Raw genomic sequence first — 17,239 nt, 5'->3', positions numbered from 1 at the left:
CATCTGGGTGGAGGCCAGCTCACGCACGGTTCCCCCCCAGGGCCGTGCCTCCACTAGCCTTGCATCCCTGGGCAGCCCACCCAGGTAGCCCCCCAGGGTGCATGGGGGCATAGGAACCCAGAGTCCTTTTTCATGGCCGAGGAACCAGCACTTACCTAAAGATCCAGATTCGCATTTTGCTCATTCCAGGAAACCCTTTCCTCCTTTGTCTGAGGACAGACTTTGGAGTCAAAAAGACCAGTCTCCAGATCACAACCCTGCCACACTCTGGTGCATGGAAAGCCCAGCCCGAGACCAGCAGGTGGTCTTACTTCCTTCCAGCCTTCAGTGGCTGTGTAGCTGGGCTGATGGCCCTGCTTAAAGTGAGCTGCTCCCCAGAAACAGTGAAACCAAGCGTGTCTTGGGGGAGGTGAGGAAAGCCTGTTGTAACTTGGAAAAGCCAAGTAGCTTGAGGTCCTAGAACTTGTGTCTCATCCTCTCTTACCTAGTTGTCTGGTGGAGGTGGGGTACGGGAGGGTGACACCTGGAATTGCATTCTGGACTACTCCTCTCTTCCAAATAGCTTTGTGCCCAAAGCCTAACTTTAAGATCAAAATTGATCTCTCCCAATGTCAGTGATGACCGAGTTGGCCCCCACTGGGCTTATTCAAGCTCTGTCCCTTGTCCAAGGTTACAGAGTGAGGCCCCATGGTTGGGCTGGGGCATGAAAGGGACTCTAAGGCCTGGGAGTCTGAAGAGGGCAGCAAAGCTGTCAGGGGGCAGTGTCGAGGCCCCCGAAGGTGGCTGGGCCTCTGTGTATCCCGACCATACCTGCTGTGGTCGGCGGTTTTCATCCGCTTTGGAAGGCAGCTAGGAGCAGAGAAAGGTGTGTGTGTCAATGCCCCAGCATAGCCAGCGAGCCCCAGCTCCATGAGGCCACAAGCACACATAGCCACCTGGTTCTGCTTAGGGGGGAGTTTTCTGCCATGAGCACCGGCCTTATGCCTCCTCGAGCAGAGTTCTGAACCTTGGGAAGGGAGCTCGGCTTCTCAGCTAGCTTTACGCTGACAAAGGGCTTTCTGCCACCCAACTCCCCAGCAAACCCCATCCCCTCCCTACCGCAGCCACTGGGCCTCCCTTTGGCAGGGCCCGAGGGCCCATGCTCCGGACGCCTAGCCTCTGGAGACTTCCTTTCGAGCTAGAAAAACAAGCGGCCGAACCATGCCTCCCTGCAGCTGGACCCCACCCGCTGAACCTATAGAAAGGCCCTGGAGTGGATTCAGCCTCACAGAAGAGGAAACCTGGCTCCGGCCTTACCCGCAGGGCCTGTTATGTCTGGCTCCAGAGGCCTTCTCCTCTGGGCTTTTCCATGCCTGTGAACTAGGCCCCATTCATTTCCCTGTGGTTTCGTGGGAATGTCCAAAACACTCAGCAGGTTGTAGCAAGCCCAGGAGGAGAGGGGTCAGCGAGAGGCCCGGGCCGTGACATGTGGTCAGCCCCATGGCCGCAGCACCTTCCACTTGGGGTGTCCGGCTGGCTGTGGGTGGGCACCGGTCAGTCCTCCGGCTGCCCCCCACCCAGCCTGGCCGGCTCAGCCTGTGGCTCTCTCTCTAGGTCTCCACTTTCCAGCTCCCAGGCCACCAGCCCCACCCCGGCCTGGCCTAGGAGAGAACCGCAATAAAGATCTCTTCGAGCTTCCCATCCCCGGCAGCTTCCCCTCAGCGCCCGTCCAGCCGTCCTTCCCCTCCCGCCCTGACTCCCAGGGCCTGTGCAGTTTTCCACCACACTGCCCTCCATCTGGGGCTGCTGGGAGAGCTGCAGGTCCTCTATGAGGGTGGCCGCCTCCCCCCACACACCCCTAACCCCCTGGGCTTCCCGGCCTCGGAGAAGGGGCCACGCTCAGGCGTACCGCCCTGCTGGCTGCCACCTTCTGACAGCTGAACCCCAGGGCTCCCAGGCCTGCAGTGGGGAGAATGTGCCCAAGTGGGGAGAATCGGGTCCTGGCTGGCTGGGAGCAGTTCTTATCAAATTTCCAATTTAGCAGTTTTCAGCAAGTGCTAATCGAACTGCCTCTGTGAGCGACCTAATTCCATCTGCATGAGATTCCCAGAGTTGTGACAAGTACCCCGGTGGCCAAGGGCAGAAGAGGCTCTGCTGGTCTCTCGCTTGCTCTTGGTCTTTGAAAACTGATGCATTTTCAGGTTTGGGTCACAGCCATGCCACTGTGCCCTGGCGGCCCAGCTCCCCTGTCCTTTCCAAAGCCACTTTCGGAGTGTTCTGGGTATGGAAGGGGTGGGGTGAGTTTCTCATCTGGTTTAGCTGTAAAATGAATCTGGAAATGGAACATCCTTGGCAGCCCTGTGGCTCTGGTCGGGCAGGGCTGAGAGGGTAAGTGCAGAGGAGCCGAGAGTCCAAGGGCAAGGGCCCTGGGCCGGCAGGGTCAGGAGCTCAGCCTGCCCGTCTACACGGATTCTGGGCTCAAGAGAGACCCTGCTGTCAGCTGCCGCTCTTCTAGATCCACCGACCTCTGAGGGAGGGAGGGCAGCCAGCGGAGCTGTAGTCAGCCCAGCACTGACCTTGGGTCTGGACTCTGCCGGCCCCCAGGCTGCCCTGTCCCTGGGCCTTGTGGAGGTAGCCACCGTATTTGTTGAACTCCTTCGCCCAGTAGACTTGAAAAGACAGTTTCGGGACGGTGCCCTCATGCCAGTGCTCCGAGGCTACCCAGCGGCTACCCAGCTGCTCTTCACACAGGGGCCTGCTGCTGCTGTCCTCCCTGAGCCCTCTGGACAACCTGGGAAAAGGGGCTGGGGAACGTGGGATCCCGCCCCCCTTCTCCCCTGCCTGGCTGTGGCCCTGGACAAGGCCCTTCCTCTTCGGGCTCCAGGAGCTCCAAGCGGCTGGGAGGAAGGGGCCTGTCCCTTCCTGCAGGGACACTGAGAGGGCCTTCCCGGGGCCCTCCTTGAGCAGACAGACGGCGGCTAGAACAAGCTGCCTCCTTTCCCCTCAAACCATGTGGCCCGGCATCCCCTCATGGGAGCTGACAGCTCAGAGGGGACATCAGACTTCTTCCCTCCTCGAATGCAGGCTGGCCACATCGTCACCCTCAGGTCCTCCCTCACCAGTAGCTCCTTCGCTGCTGAAAACACGTGCAGGGTCATCTTTTGGAGACTTAAAAACAGCCATCAGAAAGCGTTACCTCCTCACCCTCCCTTCTGAGGAACTCTCACCTCTTCCACTAAGGGCCGAATTGAGAGTCACCGGCATTTGACGGCCTCCCTCCTCAATCTTTAGTTTCCCAAATCAAGCTCCCCAGCTCCACAGCCATGGCGCCATGTGTCTGCTCCCTGCAGCTCCCCTGTGTTCTCCACAGCGGTCCTGCCCCAGGCAACGACTCCTGGACCTCATTCCTCCCCTCATCCCTCTCTCCCCCTCCCCCCACCAGCTACCGTGCTCCTTCCCTCTTGCCTTCCTGGGCCTGTGGACAGTCTCACCCAGTCCCAGAACCTCGCCTCACTTGTATCTCAGACTCTGGCATGACCTTCCCTTTCCTGCTGCCTCTGGCTGCTGCTCACAAGCCATTGGTCCCTCCAGCTTTCATCCTAACTGTGCCCTACCTCGGCCCTGCGCCCCTTCACTGTGTTCTGCATGCCCATCCCTGGGCATGCTCCCTAGAGAAGTGCGGGTGCTGGAGGCTGGTACCCCAGCCCCGCCTGCCATCCCCCACAGCACAGCCCTCCTCCCTCTGCCCTTGGTTCCTGCTTTTCTTGATTTGTTTTCCCCCCACATCTTTACTCGTTCATCCCTTTGACATAAAGTAGTTCCCTTCTCCTTGCCACTTCTTGGAACTGATCTGGCCTCGAGGTCACCAGGCCTGTTTGCCAGTCAGCTATGGGATTCAGAGCCAAACCTCTTTCCTTTTTGCCCTGTAAGCTTCCCTCGCCCAGAAAGGGATAGAAAGCCCTCCCAGGACTGCGGGAGACTTTCAGGGGTTCCAGTCCAGACTGCTCCCCTCATGCGGTCTGTCACCAGGTGCTTTGTGAACGTCCCTCTCTCCCTCGCCGTGCACAGGCAGAATTCGGCCGTAGCAGCTCCAAAAAGATTAGTAAGAGAGCAAAGAAACCAGCGAATGGCTCTATCTGGGGAGTCTTACCCCTCTGGGGTGGGGGGTCAGTAAATAACCACGCTGCGGTCTTGTGAGTAGAGTGCGCCATGGAGACCCCTGAGACCAGGGGTGGGGAAGCCGGAAGGGCTGTTGCTTCTCAGGCACCGCGTTTGGGAATGGATGCAGTCAAGCTCTTTTCTCAGGCAGAGCTCAAAACTGTCAAGAACTCCTGGTGGCAAGTGTTAGGGGTCAGGTATATACACGTGAGGGCTGTGCAGCCAGGCAGAACAGGGCCCGGTGGCAGGGACCCAGCCCTCCCAACTCCCAAATGTCCCCATCCTGGGAATCTGTACAGATTTATAGAACATACGCTCTATGCCAGCTTCGGGCAACCACCCAACCTCGTGCTGGGACCAGGGTAGACAGCACTGGGATGGGGAGGAGGGTGCGGCGATGATCAGAGGCAGTCACAGCAGTGGGAGTGAAATGCTAGAAGGGGATGCCCAGGGAGCACCGAGGGAGGGTTTGTGCCTCATGCTGCCTCCCCGGAGGAAGAAGAGAGGAGAGGGGAGGAGAGAAGAGGGAAGGAGAGGGGAGGGGAGGAGAGGAGAGAGGGCCCAGCGCACCAGCGACGAGAGCCGCAGTGCAATGAGACAGAGCAAGAGAGAGCTGCCTGAAGCCGGCATGGCTGGATGATGAGGAGTGGAGGTTGGGGAGAAGGGAGAGGCGATCCGGGCACATGACAAAATGCCTAGTAAACCTCATTCTTCCAAGGAGATGGGCTATCCCAAGGATGGTGGTAGTCAGTCGCTGAAGGGCTTCAGGCAGGAGAGGGACATGAGCAGGTTTGCTTCGAGAAAGAATGCCCGCTTTGGGTGTAAAGAAGTAAACAGCAGGGTGAGACTAGGAGTGGGGAGGCCAGTTGGTCAGAGCTCGAGGCCTGACCGTGGTGGTGGCATCGGGGCTGGAGGGCAGCGGGGGCCTCCAGGAACCTCGCTGTGTGTTCTGTCCACATCCTGGGGTCGGGGCACCCAGCCAGGCACATTCGTGGTACACACAATAACAGTGTTTTTCAGGGAGGCCAGGAGATTGTATATCGTACCTCTATTTTTCAGATAAATCGGTTGAGATTCAGAGAGATTTAAAATTGTGTCTGCAGTCCCACAGCTAGTGAGGCGCAGAGCGGGAACTCCAGGCCTGCGACTGACAACTAGCCTCTCCCCTCCACACGGCCTGACCCTTGCACATTGGACTAAGGAAGGAAGCGGGATGCGTAGTGCAAAACAGCAGGAGAGGTGATGAGCAGGAGCCTCAGCCTGGGACACCACCCTCCCCCTGTCCCACCCAAGGGGCTTGTTGGCCGCAGACACCACCTCCCCAGGCCCCTCATTAACAAAACAGAGCTGCAGTCTCCCAGACCAGTGGAGGAACATTCTGTCCAGTTCCTCCAACAACGACAGTCGAGAATGAGCAGCCTTCCTCGAAAAGGACAGCTGTCCCAGCCCATTGCCCGACCCCCACCAGGCAGAGCGCCTTCTCCCAGACCTCGCCCTTCCCGCTGGGACCCAAGTCCAGGGGTCACTGAACAGTAAGGGCCACAGCCTGGAGCTTCTGTCATCCTGAGGTGCATTAGCCTCCTGGAATAAAAACCTCAACTGGAATCGTCCCCTAGCATTTCATAGATATTTATACTTTTTACTCTAAGTAACGTTAACACACTTGGGGAAACACCATTCTGGACCAAAGTCGTCTTTGCTGTTTGAGGAGGTGTGTGCTTATGAGGAGGTTGTCTGTGGCCTTTACCTGCCATCTGCCCGAGCGGGCGAGGGACTCCTACAGCTCCGGACTTGCTCTGCTCCTCCCTGAGATGAGAAGCCTCTCACCAGCCCTGCTCTCCCCCGCCCCCCGCCCAGCTCCTCCCCGCCAGCACCTGCGAGCCCAGAGCCCAAGCAGGTGGGATGCCGGGAATGAGTGCTGATGGGCTCACATCCTGGCATGGCCCCCAGCTGGCTGTCACAGGCACCCCCCACACACCCCCAAGACCTCCAGAGTTGTGGGCCCCCGGTGACTCTGGGCTCCGGATGCTGGGCAGATGCCAGGACTGGGACTGAGGCCCCACCTCCAAGGGCTTGGCTTGCTGTTCTGGAAGGGGATCCTGGCTGGTGGCCATTCCTGAGCCCCCGTGTAGAGCAGTTGTCAGGCAGTCACTGACTTCTAGCCTCCTCGCCCTCCCTCAGCGAGTGGGGCACTGTGATCTCATGCCTGTGCCATGGCGGGTGGAGGAGATGGGCTCTGGCCAGGTCAGGTACCCAGATCCAGGAGCGGGGCCCTCCATCCCCACCACCCGGCCTCTGATGCGTGACGTTTGCTGTCAGGGGCGCATCCTAACGACCCAGCCGCTTGGCTCGGGGCCTCTACAGTCAGCGCAGGCCCCCAACAGGGGAAGGAAATTGGGGTGAAGGGGTGTTTGCTGACAAGTCAGCTGTTCAGGCTCCTCTTCTAATCGCCCTGCCTTTCCCCCTTTGGCTGAGGAGAAAAACACGGAATGGGACCCCAGAGACCCCTGGACCTTGGGCCGCAGGACTGCAGTTTCTAAACCAAGGCTCTTTCCTGCCCACAAGTCTGGGTTCTAAGCAGCTGCTCCTGCCACGTCCCAGGTCCTGCAGAAGAAAGAGGCTGGGGGGCCCCCTTCTGGCCCATCCATGGAACTGACCCCTGGGGGGAAACCTGTTGAGCCTGGTGAAGGGGGCCTTTGCCAGCCTCAGACGCCATCCTGTCTCACCCCCCATGCTGCCCCGCCCAGTTCTCCCTCTGCAATACCTGGCCCCGCTTTTGACAGTGAATCCTGAACTCAAGGGAATCTGGGGGCTAGCCGCTTGGCATTTCCTTGGCCTTCCTGTTCACTTGACTGGGGACCCTGCTCCAACCGCGCTCCGCCCCTCCCAGCACCCCCGCCCCAGGACCGAACTGCCACGGTGCTCCAAGCCCCGTTTCCTCCCGCTCACAGTTTGCGTGTTCTCTCTACCCACTCCTCTCCCCCCTGCTGGCAGAAGAAGGATTTTAAGGACAGGTTGTGGAGAAATGGTCCCCACAGCTATCCTAGAACACTAATGAGCCGTGGCAACACCCAGAGAGTCAGCCTTATTGCTACACCACCTCCCAGTTCAGTGACATTGATGCTTTTCTGGGATGAATGCTTGATATCTGCAAACTGTCTTGGAGAGAGTTCCACAGGAGAGAGTTCTCACCTCCTGCGCCGCTGTCCTGAGGGAGGGACTGAGACACTCAGGGAGAAATGGAGCCCCCAGGAGGCACCAAGGGACCTGCCCAAGGTCAGCCTCTGCATCTCAAGCTTCAACAGACTTTCTTCTGAAGGTTAACCAGAGCATGCTGGCTTTTCTCCCACCGACTTCAGGTGCTTGTGGGAATGTTCTGGAGGCCCAGGGAGGACAAGTAATGGAGAAGCAGCCTGACTGGAGTCTGTTGACACTGCCTAGGGCTCTGGGTATCAGCCCCACCTTCCCCATCCCTTCCTTCCTGTTCTCGACTTTACTTGAGAACCTGAGATGAGGCGGCAGAGCGCCTGCAGGAACTGGGAGCAGGAGCGCAGCTCCACCCTGGGGTGGGGGGCACCCCACCATTCAGTTCCTTTGACCCCAGGGGTGGGAGTTGCGTGCAGGGACAGGCTGGAATGCCACAGCCCAGCCCACTGCTCTGGCAGGCCCAGCACTGCCTCACCTGCAGTCTGACGGCAGCCCTGCTATGGGGCCATGCTGCCCCCTGCTGGCAACACTAGCAAAACACAGCGCAGGGTCAGTCCCAAGGTTATCTAGGTGTTCCCTCCTGGCCCAAGCTTGCACCTGGGCTGGAGACTTCGGGGCCCCAAGGAACAGGCCATAGACACCCTGCCCACAAGCACTCTCGGACTGCAGGGGGAGGCAGGTCTCGAACCACCTGGCACACAGTAACGTTCATTGAGTGGACAGACATGAACGAAGGTACGCATCTGAAGCATTCTGATGATGACCAAGAACAGACATTAAACCAAACCAGGCATTTATTGAGTAGGAGCTGAGAATCCTGTTGTCAACACAAGACCAAAATATGAAGAGTCCAGCAGCGGTAGTCTGAGACACAGGTGACCGCGAAACCGCCTGGCTCTTGTTGCCTGGGGGCGAGTTGGCAGTAGGGCCCCAGGGGGGAGATGGGCGAGCCTTCAGCCTGGGCCTTCAGGAAGGCAAGGGAAAGGCAGGAAAGGGGGATCAGTGGCAGGAATGAAACTCATAGGGCATCTTGGGGAGTCCCCCTACCCCCGCCACCACGGCTGGCCATTTGGCGTGACAGTGCAGAGAGAGAAAGTATATCCTATGTCGTGAGGCCAACGACAGGAGGCCCTTATAACCTGTGATGTTCGTACTGGTCTCCAGGACCGCCCTGTGGGCTGGGGCTGCCCTCCGACTATACGTTTGAGAGAAAGGAGGGTCAGGAGAGGTCTCAGAGTCATGCCTGTTCCTACAGCAAGAACACGGAGCCAGGATTCAGACCTCCACTTAGGAAACAGTGGCCGGTTCCAGTGCCTGAACCCCGGGTTTCTCAGCAGGAAGGGCTGTGCTCAAGGACAGACTGCGGGGCAGGGAGGCAGAATGGTCACTGCAGTGACTATGAGCACACAGTAGGGGATAAAGAAACTCCCCATCCACGGTCTGACCCTTGCCATCCTCCGCCCAAACTCTATCCAGTCCGAAGTCAGCCCCGCAGATGAGGGGCTAGAGTCCAGGCTCGGGCTGGCCTTCTCCCAAGGCCCTGACCTGGCCCCAAGCCCTCCATGCTACCACCAGAGGGCCATTCTCACAGCCCTTGTCCCTCATAGAGAGGGCTTCAGGGAAAGACAGATGTGTTCTCGGGACAGCTTGGCAGACCAGATCCTCACTTCTACTGTGGGAAAGGGGCTCTGTCAGCTCCCTCTCCCCTCCCCTGCCCCCGTCACAGGCTGCATTTCTCTCCAAGAGCTCAGTGAGGTTGCAAGGCTAACCCCAAAGCTACACGCACACCTCCAGAAAAAGGCAGTTCATCCCCCAGCTACTTGTCGCCAGGGCCACGGAAGCTCACTCCCTGACCTCTTCTGGCTCCGTGAGAGAAGCACGGGCTTGATGTGCTGCTTGGGGTCCAGAATAAAGGCTGGGGAGAGTGGTCCCTGAACTGGGCAAGGCTGGCCCCATACAGCCCCTTTCCAGCCGCTTCTGCTCTCCTGCTGTGAGTGCTCTGCTCACTCTCCCACCAGAGCCCTGGGTCGGGGAAGCAGCACGTGGCCGCCTGCCCCAGGTTTGAGGGGTGGGGGTGCTGACCTCAGGGCTATGCGATCCAGTTTCCCCCTTTTCCTGACTCCTCTATCTTGGCACACACACACACACACACACACCCGTCGGTCCCTGCCCTTCTCCCTGGGTCCTGGGTGTGCCTTTGTCTCTTCACTGGGTGTATCTGTCCCTGCTTCTTGATTCTAATTACGCTCAAGGATAGCAGCAAGTGTTCAAACCTAAGTGGTTAACTCTCTGGGATTTGAACACCTCGACAGCACATTGATATCGCCCCAGGATGCCAGATTCCTCTTGCTGTCTGTGACCCTCCTGTTCATCCTCAGAAACCCTCCTCTCCCCAGGGAGAGAAGGGAGCCCTGGGTCTGCTGACCACCTTCTTTGCACCCCCAGGAAGCGTGCTGATGCTGGGCCTGGGCATCTTGTTTTCTCACCCCTGGGGCGCCCCTGAGTGTCCTGGGAGGCGAGTTGTTCAGCAGACAGCTTTATCCAGCACCTTCTCTTTGTCAGGCAGGGTGCTGGGGTACCAGGCACAGGGCCACAGCAGGAAAGAAGACAGATGCCATCCCACCCAGACTCATGGGGGAGGTGGTGCGCAAGCTCAAATGTCAGAAGGGAAGAGCGCTACTGATGATTAGCGCCAAGAGGGGCACGAGCAGGTGTACGAGACTGGGTGGCAGGAGGGCGTCTCTGACACAAGAGAGCCAGTCTGCAGCTAGTTTGGGAAAGAATGGGCAGCGGCAGCCCCTGACACCGGCTCCTCACCTCCCCACCCCCCGCAGGCTCGTGGAGGAGTTTATGCTCCTGGCCAACATGGCCGTGGCCCACAAGACGCACCGCACCTTCCCTGAGCGTGCCCTCCTGCGCCGGCACCCTCCGCCCCAGACCAAGATGCTCAACGACCTTGTGGAATTCTGCGAGCAGTTGGGGCTGCCCATGGACTTCAGCTCTGCAGGGGCCCTCAATGTGAGTGCCGGGAGTGCGAGGGAGGGTAAGGCCCTGGGGAGAGGCCTCCAAGTCACAGATGCCCTGGCCATGGGCCACACTCCCCACCAGGACCAGGCTGAGGGAAGCCGCTCAACACTCCGTCATGGGCAGGGATCCTGCAGCCGGGGCTGGGCTGGGCAGGGCTGGGCTTGGGCCCAGAAACTTTCCACAGGGGGCTGGGAGGATTGGAAGCCCAAGAATGTTTTTTATAGTAAGTGCTGTGAAGTGCTCCCTTTCTGGAACTAAGCCTTATGGGGCTCAGGCCTGACCTTTGATCCCACAGAAGGGTGGCTGTTCCGCTCTGGGTTTTTAAGTCTGGGGTGGGCAGAGAAGTAACTTAGGTCAGACAGCGGAAACCAGTCTCTCCATGTAGCCAACAAGACATGGAAGAGCTGACATCGGAGCCACGGCCCAGCGTGGGATGCAGGGTGGAGGCTGCTGGCCTCCACACCCCACCATGGCCCTCTGAGCGGGATCAAGCCCTCAGCTTACCCTTCCACCCCCAGAGCTGGGTCTCAAGTGGTCAGAGGGTGACAGGGTCCCCAGAGCCTGGCCCAGTTTGACTGCCTATCACACGGTTTGCTTCTAGAAAAGTCTGACCACAACATTTGGAGATGACAAGTACTCCCTGGCCCGGAAGGAGGTACTCACCAACATGTGTTCCCGGCCCATGCAGGTAAGGAAGGACCTGCCCCCCAAACCTGCCCCTTCTCCCTCCCAGGGGCCTCCAGGACCTCCACATGCCAGACAACCTCAGGGGAGGGGTGGGGAGAGTAGCCCCAGGCGTTACCTAGTATAGGTGAGCCCTGAGCTCTGATTATCAGCCTCCTACACAGACTTGCCTGCCTTACCTGTTCAAGGACAGTTTCTGTGGGGCCCTTCAAGGGCCCAGTTTGAGGCCCGCTGCCCCCTGCGCAGGGTCAGGGGCTCCATTCCCTAACTGAAGGCAGGGAGTCATCACAGGGCATACACCAAGCCTTTAGTGTCCAGTCCCTACAGACCAGACCAGCTCAGGGAAGGAACAGGGCCAGTTAGCAACTAAGCTGGATGGGCACCCTGGAGGGGAGAGATTGTCTCCCATCGCAGCCTGCCTGGAGGGAAAGTCATCAACCCCCACCAAGCGCCCACCCTGTGGACCCCGGGCAGAGGAATCTCCCTCTTCCTCGCTGGTAGGAGGGAAGTTAGGCGATGGGCCTATGTCGCAGGCAGTGTGACAGGCTGGCAGGCTGGGCCTAGACAATGAACTTGCTCCAGCAGCCTGTCTCAGCCCCCTGAGTCTGAGCTTCAGCCCCTGCAGACCCAAGCATCTTGGGAAGAAGCCCCCCCCCCACTGTGAGGCCAGCCAGAGCTGCGCATACTAATGGGGCCAGCTCTGGGCTCCATCCTGGCCAGGGGGCAATGACAGACCATTTTTCAGGGGCTCAGTCACTCTGCGGATTCAATCAGTCCACAAGAGCCAGGTCACCTCAGCTGGCCACAGCCAATCTATTTCCTGCCAGGAATGAGCCACTGGGGCCCTTTTGGGTCTGGCTGCCTTTACCCTGTCCCCGCTCACAAGCGTCTCCCCCAACCAAGCACCTTTAAAGCACGCCACACAGAGGGGCAGGTGTGCCTGTGGCGAGGGGACTCGATGTCACTCTGCGCTCTAGTTGCTCTGAGATGTGGTTACCCCAGGGTCCCAGGAACTGCCTGTTGACTGTGCCAGGCAGGGCCAGTCGGGCTCCTATTCCCTGCCTCCAGCCTCTGGAAGTGTCTGGAACTGTCCACCTCCAAAGTCAAACTAGCTCTGGAGCTCTGTGGAAAGGAGCCCTCCTCTCCTGAGTCACCCAGAGCCTGAAAAAGAGTGGACTTCTGGCCTTTCCTGCCAGTGAGTGACCTTCAAGGCTGGCCTTAATATGGGGAGCTGATGGCAAAGGGTCCTGGGGTGCCTGTGGTGTCCCTAAGAACTGGGACAGGGACGGGGACCAGGCAGTGGCAGCAGCAGTTTCCTAAGGAAGCCGCTGAAACAGGACACCTGGGACTTTTCTGTCCCAGGAAAGCCACAGTCCCCACCTGTCCCATCCCGCCCAGAGACACCTTCCCAGCCAGAAAGGGGACCAGGGCCTCTGTGCTGCTCAGCCCAGCTCACGTGGGGAACTGGGCCACCACCACCACTGAGAACAACGCCTAGATGTGGCTTGGTGTGGCGGCTGCTCCCACCTCCCCCAGTGACTTGCCCCGGACATGACCCCAGCCCCAGCAGGAGCTGGCAGGGAGGCAGACTCGGGGAGCTGAGCAGGTCATCACCAGCTGTGCCCTGGATTCCAGGCCCGACACACACAAAGTAAGCGGAGCCGGCTATCCGTTTGGCCAAGCACACAGGCAGCAAGGGAGCGAGGGAACAGACAAGGGTGTGACTTGGGCCTCAGTGAGGAATCTGTCCACTTGCTCCTCGCGGCATCCTGGGGTCGCAGCCCCAAGACCTCCAGGACCACAGGGCAAGTGGCTGCAGGCACTGTGGTCAGGCCACCCATACAGCAGAACCACCATGGCCTGGAACCATTTGCTGGGCCCCTAGAGAAACTTGGCCTCTCTTCGTGTACCCTCGTCCTAACTGCCCCTTGCAGAAAGGCCTCTTGAACTCAGACCTCCGAGTCTTGGGGCCCGGATGGCTTGTCAGGGACAAGGGCTGAGGCTGGCAGCTGGCAAGCCTCTCTCTCCCTTGGCGGACATGTGGCTGCCTGTAGGGGGCCCAGAGGTGTCAGGGTCCCAGCGTGGCCTTCCACAGATCAGGGATAGGGGCTGGAGGGCGTGAGGTCGGTCACCACCAAAGACTAGGCCTGGACCGGAGGAGCTGGGTGCCCACTGCCCACTTCCCTGTAGGCCCATACCAGGCATCCCAGGCCTTCTGTCCTACATGCTGTTCTGGTCCGGTGGCGGTGGCAGCCTCCGCAGCCTCGCAGAGCCCTGTGACTGTCCTGGCTTCCTCTTGTGCCTCCACAGCGTGTCTGCAGCCCCTTGTCTGGCCAGCCCCAGGCCTCCTTCCCTCCTCCCCTTCCTGTGGAGCTGACCAGAAACTACTCCCTGCTTGTCAAGGGCAGTAACCGCCCCTGAACCAACAGCAGCAGGCTGAGGGGGAGGCTGAGCTCTGCCCCAGCTGCCCTCAGATTTCAGCTCAGGGTCTGCTCCCCCCAGCCCCCACCACCCCACAACCCCCACTGGGCCTGGGGCTCTGAGGGAGGAGGCCATCTGGCATCTCAAGGTTTCCCCCGCACTTCCTGTGCCCACAGAGGTGGGGTGGGCCCCTTGTAGTGCTCTCTGGCCTGTTCTCCGTGCCGCTGCCACGGGTCTGCACAACCCAGGGGTCTGCACAACCCAGGGCAAGACCCGCGTTTGTCTTCAGTCGGGGGTGGTGGTGGGCATGGGCGCCCTGTGGGTCCCCATACAGGGAATGGCCTGCAATCAGCTGCTGGCGGCCTGGCGGCTCCGTGTGCTCCCAAAATCCCTGGGGCCAGCCCGGCTCTCAGACCCCTTCTCCCGCCCCACAGATGGCCCTGTACTTCTGCTCCGGGATGCTGCAGGACCAGACGCAATTCCGGCACTATGCCCTCAACGTGCCGCTCTACACCCACTTTACCTCCCCCATTCGCCGCTTCGCCGACGTCCTGGTACACCGCCTCCTGGCCGCTGCACTCGGTGAGAGGCATGGCTGGGGAGTCACACAGCCTGTGCCTGCTGGCGGGCTGCCGCGGCTCCGAGTGGACTCCTGGCAGCCAGAAGCCACACAGTATCCCATGGAAGCCCCAGGGGTTGGTCAGCTGGGCAGTGGGAGAGCCTGGGCCCAGAAACCCCCCACCCCCATGAAAGCTTACCGGGGGTCAGCTGCAGTAGAGCTCATTACAAGTCCTGTGCAAAGCCAGGGGCCCTCACCGTGGCCGCCCACCTTCCCATCCCCCAGAGCCAGGCAGCAGGGGAGGCCAGTGCCACCTCGCCTGGGCAAGGAGCAGTGTGCCACCCCTCACCCAGCTGTGGCCAGCGCATGCACAACACCCTGTCAGAAGCCCCACAACCGCCCTCTTCCCAGGCTGCGGGGAGCTGCCTGACCTTGAGCCCGAGGCCCTGCAGAAGCAGGCCGACCACTGCAATGACCGCCGCATGGCCTCCAAGCGCGTCCAGGAGCTCAGCACCGGCCTCTTCTTTGCCGTCCTGGTTAAGGTGAGGCCGCCAGCCCAGTGCCCCCCAACCCCAACCCCACCACCCCCTCCTGGGCACCAGGAGCTCTTAAGGAGCTCAGGGGCCTTCAGCAGCCGGGAATGGCCCTGGGGGTGATGCCATGTCCTGTGGCTGAACCTTGGCTAGAGCCCTGCCTTGCAGGAAAGTGGCCCCCTGGAGTCGGAAGCCATGGTGCTCGGTGTCCTGAACCAAGCCTTCGACGTGCTGGTGCTGCGCTACGGCGTGCAGAAGCGCATCTACTGTAACGTGAGTACCCACGGGCCCCTGAGGCCAGGCTTGGGGACCTCCGGGCAGGCAAGGCCAGCTCCAGGATGCCGGGACCCCACCACTTCTGTGCAAAGCCCTCCCTCGCCTCACGGACACACCAAGCTGTGTCCGCTGCACACCTGCATGTCCCCCAGCTCTCTGCCAGGGTCCCCTCCGTATTTGCCCAGTGTCTGGTGGGAAGCATGGAGGATAGGAGCATAGGCCGGGGTCCTTGCTGTCATCACTGGCTCTGGAGAATACAAGCCGTGGTGGTGACGCTGGCCATGTGGAGGCAGAGGGCATGCCGTCCCTGAGCTTGCTGCCCTCCACAACCAGCACCAAGCCCACCTGATGGTCTGCACTGGGACACCCCGCTACACCTGCCTGGGATGAGAAATCCGGGCCAGGAGTCAGGCTCAAGGAACAGGCCCCTCCCAGACCAGTGCAGGATGGTAGAGCATACAAGCTTTGGGGAATTCCTTGTGGGAATGTGAAGGGAGGAAAGATCAGAAAAAATGATCCATGGCCACTCTGGAAGCTCTGTCCCCTGAAGAGACAGAAGAGACCACTATTTGCCTTGGGTCCTGCCCTGTGTGGCTGTTTATTCAAGGTTCTTCCCAAGGGTATTTTGTACCCTTGTGGTTAGCGGGTCACCCCCCTGGGCCCTGACTCTGGCTTTGAATTTCCTGAAATCCAGCACACAGAGTGGAGCAAGCATGAAGTTAATACAGTAAATCAGAAGGGACAGAATCGAGTCCCACTGGGGATCTGTCAGGGCTCCAGTTTTCAAGTTCACTGAGCAGAACAGAAGTTCAGGTGTCAGTCATCAGGCAGGGCTAGGGCTGCAGAGAGGCCAGCCCTCAGCCTATGCTAACAGACCCGGTGCCCACAAGGGTCAGCACCCCTCTAGCCTTAGGTGCCCGAGCCCCTGACATTCAGCACTTGGGGCAGTTCTATGCCAGTGGGAGGCAGGCAAAGGCAGGGGGCTGCCTCCAACCAGGGGGGTAGAGGGGGAGGGTTGCAGGGTCAAAGGTTAGGAGGTGGTGCCCAGAGCTTAGAACCTGAGACGCAGGTATGTGGACCCCCAGGCACTGCCCCTGCGGTCCTACCACTTCCAAAAGGTGGGCAAGAAGCCGGAGCTCAAACTTGTCTGGGAGCCTGAGGACACGGACCTGGAGCCAGTGCAGCAGGTCAGAACCCGGGAGTGGGGCAGCCTTTCCAAAAAACCATGGTGTTACCATCTGCCCTCTAGCTCTTCCTGAGCCCTCCTCCCACCCCTCCCCACACCCCAGCACTTAGGCTCCCCTGTGGGATTTTAGGCTCTATGTGTGGAGACCAGCCGAGCTCACCAATATCCCCTCCTTGGAGCCAGAGCTTTCCCGTACTGCCTTCCCTGCCCTGGGCCACTTCCCACACTCCCCACACCCCACCCCACCATGGGGACAGACAAGGGGCTCTGCCTACCCCTCTAAAGCAGAGTTTTAACTTTGGGGATCCTTTTGGGAATCTAATGAAAACTGTGGATCTCATACCCAAGAAGTTGCATACAGTGGTTTTCACCCACTGCACACTCTAAAGGCCAGCCCTAGACCCCAGTTCCTTGTTCCCAGAGCCGAGGCACTCACTGTGACCAGACGACACACCCAGCCAAGTCTGGCTCCCTGACTTCTCTCCAGGGCCATGGCCTCAGTACTTGCTTGCAGACAGACAGACAGAGGCCCAGAGGGGAGGGTGAGTGGACCTGGGGCCCAGCTAAGAGGACAGTGACAGGGCTGGGCCCCAGCCACAAGCTCTAACCCCTCCCACCCCCCCACCCCCCACCCCCTGTCCAGCTCCCCATGACGCACTTGTGTCACCAAGCTGGGCTCTGCTCTGCCACAGGTCGTCACCATCTTCAGCCTGGTCGAGGTGGTACTACAGGCCGAGACCACTGCCCTCAAGTACAGCGCCGTCCTCAGGCGGCCAGGCACTGAGGGCCTCCTGGGCCGGCAGGATGGGGAGCAGCCAGATGCCGGTGTCGCTGGTGACCTGCAGGCCTGAGGCCTCCTGCGCAGGCCACACCCACCCACACACCCCTGCCCCACCCCCCGGCTTTTAGGAATAGGACCTTTCGACACCAAAGGGGATTTTTAATTTGGTTTTTAACAACTCAGGGCTTTGTTTTTATTTCCTCATTCTATTTTATTTTTGCAGCTCAGTTTTTAAACAAACTGGAGGGGAGAGGGTGGGGCTGGATGGAAGGTTGAGGCCTGGTTCATACTTTCTGGGAGCAGAACGGGACCCGGTCCTCCTGGGAAGGCCAGCCCCCCCTTCTGCCAGGCCACCCACTGCCTTCCCCTGCCCAGGAAACCGGGGACTTTCAGCAAATCAGTGTCATGGAATAAAATCAAGTGTGAAT

General features: G+C 59.8%; 1 protein-coding gene across 3 annotated transcripts in view; it reads left to right on the top strand.

The window, feature by feature from the left end:
• DIS3L2 (DIS3 like 3'-5' exoribonuclease 2) overlaps positions 1–17,239 on the top strand; it is a 359,703-nt gene extending 342,464 nt beyond the window's left edge. For all 3 annotated transcript variants that reach the window (XM_082690641.1, XM_082690643.1, XM_082690642.1), the window contains exons 15-21: positions 10,179–10,362; positions 10,973–11,059; positions 13,911–14,058; positions 14,447–14,577; positions 14,737–14,841; positions 15,930–16,031; positions 16,723–17,239. In XM_082690641.1, coding sequence (XP_082546767.1) covers positions 10,179–10,362; positions 10,973–11,059; positions 13,911–14,058; positions 14,447–14,577; positions 14,737–14,841; positions 15,930–16,031; positions 16,723–16,881 — 916 coding nt within the window. In that variant the 3' untranslated portion in view covers positions 16,882–17,239. The remainder of the gene's footprint in view (positions 1–10,178; positions 10,363–10,972; positions 11,060–13,910; positions 14,059–14,446; positions 14,578–14,736; positions 14,842–15,929; positions 16,032–16,722) is intronic.

Source organism: Mustela nivalis, assembly GCF_964662115.1.
Source record: "Mustela nivalis genome assembly, chromosome: 11".
Classification (NCBI taxonomy): Eukaryota; Metazoa; Chordata; class Mammalia; order Carnivora; family Mustelidae; genus Mustela; species Mustela nivalis.
Note: the sequence above shows the minus strand (reverse complement) of the source record. Positions and strands in the feature narration are given on the sequence as shown.